The sequence below is a fragment of the Epinephelus moara genome, chromosome 22, assembly GCF_006386435.1.
Source record: "Epinephelus moara isolate mb chromosome 22, YSFRI_EMoa_1.0, whole genome shotgun sequence".
Classification (NCBI taxonomy): Eukaryota; Metazoa; Chordata; class Actinopteri; order Perciformes; family Serranidae; genus Epinephelus; species Epinephelus moara.
The window spans coordinates 29649278-29656663 of NC_065527.1; the positions used below are offsets into that span (position 1 = coordinate 29649278).

At 38.6% G+C, this 7386-nt stretch overlaps 2 protein-coding genes across 7 annotated transcripts in view; one reads left to right on the forward strand and one right to left on the reverse strand.

Annotated features, from left to right (window-relative positions):
- The window catches only part of LOC126383951 (gastrula zinc finger protein XlCGF26.1-like), a 141124-nt gene that overhangs the window by 60294 nt on the left and 73444 nt on the right, over positions 1-7386 (forward strand). The window lies entirely within an intron of this gene.
- On the reverse strand, positions 223-6934 carry LOC126383968 (uncharacterized). Of its 6 annotated transcripts, XR_007569210.1 has the most exons (9): positions 6730-6934; positions 5807-5970; positions 2732-2918; positions 2391-2632; positions 2115-2286; positions 1657-1802; positions 1154-1408; positions 598-700; positions 223-502 (listed from the first exon to the last, which is right to left on the reverse strand). XR_007569210.1 is itself a non-coding variant. In XM_050034764.1 (5 exons), the coding sequence occupies exons 1-5, from the start codon at positions 6852-6854 to the stop codon at positions 1356-1358; spliced, it is 738 nt and encodes a 245-aa protein (XP_049890721.1). In that variant the 5' UTR covers positions 6855-6934; the 3' UTR covers positions 608-1355. The 6 variants fall into 6 exon arrangements, 1 of the variants encoding a protein (XP_049890721.1); XR_007569207.1 differs by lacking the exons at positions 223-502; positions 5807-5970 and having other exon boundaries at positions 608-700; XR_007569208.1 differs by lacking the exons at positions 223-502; positions 6730-6934 and having other exon boundaries at positions 608-700; positions 5807-6042.

Below are 7386 nucleotides of genomic sequence, written 5' to 3' on the forward strand. Positions count from 1 at the left end.
TGTTGGGTCCAAGTTAATGCAGTCTGTCTTATATCCGTTATCTTTGATATCAGATCGGATCATCACTAATTCAGAACTTTTCCAAAATATTCACATAATTCCAAACCATTTCCAGACCTGGAAAACTGCTTGATTTCATGACTTTTCCAGGAATGTCATAACCATGGGAACCCTGAAACTTAATCATGGTCAGTAAACAAGTTTGCTAAAGTGCAAAGCCGATGGTGAAAAAGATCAATAAGGAAATTTATCTGAACACAAACAATAACCTGTAATTATAGGTCAGTAATTGAGACCTCCTGTTATGATGGTCCCCTCTTCTACCCATTGTTTGTACAGTGCTTTTTTATCAATGTCACCAGGATGATAAGTCATTTGGACAATTACATGAAATTTTAGTAAAGTAAAAAACTATCCATTTCATCACACCTCCATACAGGCTACATGATTTGACACAGGCTGCAGATTGATGAATCAGAATGCCATCTTCTGGGATCCTGTTCTGTAAGACATCATAAAAAATGGAGAGAAAATTAAGACATGTAGAATTCTCATGTGGCTTTACTTTTCCTTTTTCATCACAGCCGTGCTAGATACCTGGCCTATCGAAGTTTTGTTTCCTGGTGTTGGGGATACCTGGGCAAGCATAACCGTGTGGTCATACCCTCCTGTGTTGTGCGCCGCATTCAGGAAGTGTACCCTGATGAAGATGGGGAGTACACAGGTTTCAAACCACCAATATAAAAATAGAACAAAAATAAATAAATATCATATTGTATTGTGTGCTTGATATTTGTTATTTAATATTTCATACTTGATAATTTCATAAAAGCATTGAACAATTATTTTTTTGAGTAATGATATGTTTGTAATTGTGTCATAGCTGACTACATTTGAGGCTAGTGGGGCTGTAGTGCAGGAATGGGCTGGAGCAGGAAGAGGTTTAACAAAGCCCAAACAAGTAATTATATAATAAACAAGTAATAGGAAAGAGTATGACAGATAACCAGTTGTTATCTGCAAGTTAGCAGCAATGGACTGCTCCTCCATATTCACCACCTACACAGAAGAATTATTTGAGAAAAATCATTTCACATAATTAAAAAAAAATACTGATAGCCCATCATAACATGAACCCATGACCCACACTAACCTAATGGGTAATGATCCGACCCTCTTCTCTATCAGTAACTGTCACATCTGCTGCACAGTCTGATGTTGGGCCACCTGGTGCTGGAGCTGCTCCCACCCCACCTGGACAGTTGAACCTGGACACATGTCTGGCAATTGCATCTGCCTTCTCAGGCCGCTCATACAGTGAGCACAGGAATCCAGGAACAGCCACTGCTCTCAGCTCAGCTGCAAAGGTCCTTGTTAAAGAGGAGGTCCATAAGCTCTGAGACATATTCTAAAACACAGAAGACAGCACAAAGCATTTATAGTTAGGTAATTCATGTGGGCTAAACTGTTGGCAATCTATTGCCAAAGTAACTGCAATTACATTTTTTTTTTACTTTGAATTCTTGTTTACAATTTTGACATGCTAGCAAATGTAGTCCAACACCATGTCATTCAGGTGGTGCATAAATCTCGCAAGTAGTAGTAGTATGTTTTGAATCATTCACAGATGTAACAGACAATTGATAATTAACTAACCAGTAGTGTATTTGGTTTTCACCATGGACACAACATGTCCCCCTCTCTTGGCCTTGGGAAATTTGATTTGGAACCGGAGTTCTCCTGCTGCAGTCCTTGCTTGGGAACGCCCAGAATTTTCATTGAAATGCAAGTAAAGGTAAAGCCTGAAATGAGAAGCATTTGGATGGGATTATTTAATTCAAATAGTAAGGGGTTGAAAACTAAAATTTGACATTGTTTGTACCATAAGTCCTATGTAAAGCAGACTCCTAAATAAAAATTTCTATGTGTAATAGTATCACTCTAGAGCACAGTTAATACAAAATATTAAAAAAGTGAGAGACCAGGGCTGCACTCCAGTATTACATTTTTATATTGCCACAGAAACAAGTACCCAGTGTCAATGGTCTACTTGTGAGCACATGTTGAATGTTATGTACTGCATAATATTGACAATATGAGTACATACAATTTACCTGCAGAGCATCCCTAAATAGGAGAATGACACATTTTTTGGTGCAAACTGCAGAATGAGACTGTGGAATCCCTCCAAAGTTGACGTCTGATACAGAGGACTCAGCTTTTTAACATCACCAAGGATGCGCTTGTTGAACAGGATTTTCTCGATCTTGTAGGTGGCCTTTGTCGCTAGAGTTGGAAAGATAATATTAAATAAATAATAGATTAAGAGTGCATAGCAGCTGAAAGTATAATATGCAAATCTAATGAACTGCTGTAAAATAGTGGCATACCCAGATTCAGCCACTTGTTTTTATCAGTGGAAGGTGGGTGGAGACACTTGGGGAACAGTGGATTTTCATGGACATGGACATCCTGGATGTGGTTTAGAAGGGATGTCCATTTTGCCACCGTTTCCTCTCCACTGGATGAACTGGATGCTGACCAGTAGAGGTGATTTGACACACTCTTTTGCCACTGTTGGATCTTCTTGCAGTCCTTTTCTTTGGCAAGTGCATCCATTTTCTGAAAAGTGCTGAGAACAGTTTGAAAAGATGAGATGCGATATTAATGTTGCACAGTATTAGCTTTGCTAAATATATTTCTATAGACAATATTTTTGAAATGATCTTACCTTTACATAAATGCCAAACATCATAGAAGTGCTGAATTTCTGGTTTATGCTCCCGGATACATTTTTGAACTTGTGTGTGTCGGTCTGTCACCAATGAGGTGACTTTGACACCAGCACTTTCAAGGAATCCAAGACTCCGGATCAGCCCCTCTTTCTCCATCCGTACACTGCCTCCAACTTCATTGCTCTGTGGATCAAAGTTCAGTGTGCACTAGAGTTGTACGGATACCGATACCAGTATCGGAAATGCCTCCGATACTGCCTAAAATGTGGCATCGGGCATCGGCGAGTACAGCCTATGACCAATCCAATACCACGTCATTACGCATACGCACGCTATCGTTTGAACATCGTGATGTGCGCATGTGCGATAGTCACATAGCAGGACATGCGATGTTTTCTCTTTTTTTAAAACATGTAAACTTTTGCTTCAGAAAAGCAGCTCTGTAGCTCCGCTCGCCTCTCTCTCTGTCTCTCCCTCTCTGAGCACGCAGCAGCCCCTCCCCTCTCATGCACGCGCTGCAGTCACACACTGAAAATGAGCGACATGCAAGAGAGAGAAACGGTAAAGGAGGATTTATGCCTGGTACACATTACAGGACTTTTCTGACCGTTCTGAAAGTCACTATGTCACATTAGATGATTGTGGAGTCATAAAATCGTGCCGTGACTTGGCCGACAGACATGACACAGTACATGCTGGTACTCACCAATTATCCCCGGTCGTCTTTCACAACGTGTGTGATGTCATCGGGTTATTCTTGTCCTATTTTTATTACTTTCACTATTATTTGAGTCACTGTGTCTGTTCATGTGCCAGCCGACATGTTGTTGTAGTCACCTAAAAGCGTCAGCAGATGGCAGAAGCTACATTTGAAGTGCGTATGTAAACATAAAAGCTACTGTATCTTCCACAACCAAGTTCCTACAAATGTTTCACAATAAAAGCCTATTTAGAAAATGGAGGGATTCTCTCAGCCGAGGTTATAAGGGGCTTTTAATTTGAAACGAGTTCAGGAAGTGTTGAGTTTGAAATAACGGCGCCATGCATTAACTTTATCAAGACAACAGGAGCGGATAAAAAGTAAAAACATAAAGATACAGAGGGATTAATAAATAACGGACCGTCTATAATGTAGTCTGTTTCACATGAAGCTGGGAGCCTCTGCAGTTGTGGTGAGTAAAAGCCCCGCCACTATTTTTTAATTTTCTTACTTTAAGTCATCTGGTGAAAATTCTTGTATTTTTTAATATCGCAATATAGATCGTGTAGTGTAAAAGTTAATCTCTAATCAGGTAAAAAGTGTTATACAGCATAAATTGATTAAGAAGGTAAAATTCATATCCATGTTTTATGTATAAGTCTCTATAACACCGTTTGATATGCATTTATATGTAACAAAACACTGTTACACATGCCAATGTACTCATAATGCAAAAGTTATGTACTCACATTGTATTCACATATTGAAGAGCACAAAAAACATACCATGTACTATTCAGCAATAACACACACACACTCATGCTCATATGACATGACACACACTTAAAGGTTTATATTGCATGAAAGCACAAGGGACTGTAATAAAGAAAGTCCCTAAAGTTCATATGTTTTTTAAAAAATAAAGTGAAAGCAAAACCAGACCTAAGGGTGGAAGATTTGGGAAATTCCAGGCCTAAAGTGAAAGTGATTACACCAGTAGAAATGGGCCTGTTCATGATTGGACAAAAGAAAAAGCCTTGCCACCAATAGATCTGGGTTTGAATGGGAAGGATTAACGAAAAGAGGCATAAAAGCGAGCGTACCGAAAGTGAGTTTTCAGTCCTGCTCCGGAGCTTGACCCATTGGGTTGTATGTGTTGTTGCTTGTGGACACATTAAACTCAATTGCACCAGATTCTACTTGTCTCCAGTGTCTCTCTAAGTACCTGCCAGCTGAACTAAGATATTGAATTGACATCAGAGGAAGAGTTGAAAGAAACATTGGGAGCAAGGTCGGGAGCCTACAGGCCCAATTCCAGGCACCGATTTCTGCCTCTTCAATTGCAAAAAAAATAAATATTGCGATGTCAGTTTTTTCCAATATCGCGCAGTCCTACATTCTTGTTGAGAATTTATTTGAGGAAACATGTTTATTAAGGATTAAGGATTGCTAATAATTTAATATGCATGTTAAAAACAGTTGATGTGAGGAATAATAAGTTAAAAACACATTTTATTTGGGCATTTGATTTGAAGTAAAAGGTATAAGTTCATTTCTCAGGAAACTGTATACATTGTATTAAAGGGGACTTCATTTCCCAGAATGCTCAGAGCGAGCACGCATATGCCGTAATGACGTCAGTGTGTTTATGTTAGCTGAGCCGCTTGTTAGTGTGTAAGCTGTACTCCCCGTTTTCATAAGCAAATGTGTACACCCTTTTTTTTGCACTAAAGATGATTCATGCAGTCAAGTCCGGAGTCTGGTCTCGTCATTTTTAAGGTCATAAGAACAAGTTACGACAATTCTACTGTAGCCTTTAAAATGTCTTTTTTACCAAATTGTGTGGCTGCACTTTAACCTGTGTCTTAATCTGTGTCAACACTGGATAATAATAATAATAATAATAATAACAATAATAATAATAATAATAATAAAAAGTTTTACGGCATTCATTCTACTATTATGTATTTATTTCTTAATATCTTACATAGAGTTTTAGGAGTTGAGACATACAACAATTCATATCCCATCCATTTTTATTTTACACGCTGGTATTGGACCGGTACTTGGTATCGGCAGAAACCTAAGGTTCAGGGAGATAACTAAGGTTCAGGGATCGGAATCGGTATCGGGAAGAAAAAAGTGGTATCGGTACATCTCTAGTGTGCACAAGACATTTGTTTGCTCAGATTAATATTTTTGGTTCAAAATATAAAGTATGTGCAGTCCCACAGTATGTTCAACAATGTGGTACATTTTACTTCTTGCAGTGTTTTATATTGTAAAAAAAATATGTTTTTGGACACAACATGGTCCCCAGTAACATACAGTAGTTGTGCTGATACAATCAAGAGAGTAATTTTTATATTTACCTGTACAAGCTGGATATCAACTATTTTGTTTGAGCAAAGATCCACCATAGAGTATGAGCCATACTTCGAACAATGGCCTGGACTGTCTGCCCTCATATCACCACCAAGTGACACAGTGTCTCTTTCTTTCAGTCCTTCAAGCAGGTCAGTTTGATGTGATCGCCCTTTATGTAGGACGGATGGCAGAATGAAGTGGCGCACATGATTTTGATGTGTCATCCTTGTGAAGGTTTTCACATGCAAAGCTTTCCCGGATCATTAATCAAGCAAGCAAAATAACTGGCAAAACTCAAAATCAGTTATCAGCACTCCACACCCAAGCAGTTAAAAGGAAAGCCAACCTCATTACACAGGATCCCGCCCACCCCCTGCACAAGTCCTTCCAGCTCCTGCCATCAGGCTGCTGCTATAAAGTCCCCCTATCTAAGAAAAACATCCACAAAAACTCATTCATACCAACTGCCATAAACATCTTAAATAAACAATGAACAATGGACAAAAATAACCCTGATGCACTATGTCACTTTACACATATCCACACCTTTTTATCTTGTCTATTTTTACAATTTTAATTTTATACTTGTTTTTAAGATCTATACACACTGTGTGTGCTTTCAGAATCTGTGTTGTGCGACTGTTTCTAATCAGTGTATTGTCTTGTCTTGTATGCGGAACCATGTCGACAGACAATACAGTTTTCTTAATCTAAATCTGAATGCATTGCATTGAGCACCTGAAAGTAACATTAGAATGTTCATGTATGTAGTGTTCATGAGTGCATTTACTATTTCCCACTGCAGCACTATGGAGTACACTATCTCACAGTGTAAAATAAGATTTTACGTGGGAGCAGGTGGACAAAAAAGATGAAGCTGTTGGAGAAGGCACACTTTTTTTTAGATAAAGTCATTATATTTACTAACCTTATTAGTCTGCACAAATGATGAGCCTGTGTAATAGACAGCAGCTGACAGCTGTAGATTCCCCGCAGGATAGCTGCCCAGAAGTGGCTGACTCCTCCATACTCTTCTGTAGAGGCAACTCTCATACAGGCACTTCTGAGTAACAGAGAGGAAGGTTCCTTTTTCAGCTGTGTCTATCTTGCATGCTCTTGAGGAAGGTGGGGCAGTTTTTAAACAGCTCAAGCAGCCAATCTTCATACACCAGGTACTTTGTAATGTCCTGCGGTGTCTTTGTTGGTGCTCTCTTGACAAAGAAAACCACAAGAACAATTAATATTTGTTACAAAGTTATTATTTATATTTTCATATATTTCTCACTTTCACAGTTAATTTACCAAAAAAAGCAAAGTTAACTTACCGATCACCAGTGTTGGGTAAGGGTTACTTTAAAAGTAATCAAAGTACGTTACTGCGTTACTTTCTAAAAAAGTAACCAGTTACTTTACTGCGTTACTCCCTGAGTAAAGTAACTCAATTACTTTAAAAGTACGTCCAACGTTACTCCCTGAGAAAAGTAACTCAAGCACTTTTAAAGTACTTTTGAGTATTCTACATTTCCTATTGGGCAATGGACCACAGGGCGCTAAGCCTACATTATTTTGTCTCCAAAATTAAAGT

Bases quoted from the DNA above. Each gene is read 5' to 3' on its own strand.
- LOC126383968 (XM_050034764.1), bottom strand. From the start codon at position 6,854: ATGAGAGTTGCCTCTACAGAAGAGTATGGAGGAGTCAGCCACTTCTGG. The intron at 2,633-6,729 runs GTTAGTAAATAT...AACTGTTCTCAG, and splicing joins CATTTGTGCAGACTAATAAG to CACTTTTCAGAAAATGGATG. The intron at 1,803-2,114 runs GTAAATTGTATG...TTCTCATTTCAG, and splicing joins TATTTAGGGATGCTCTGCAG to GCTTTACCTTTACTTGCATT.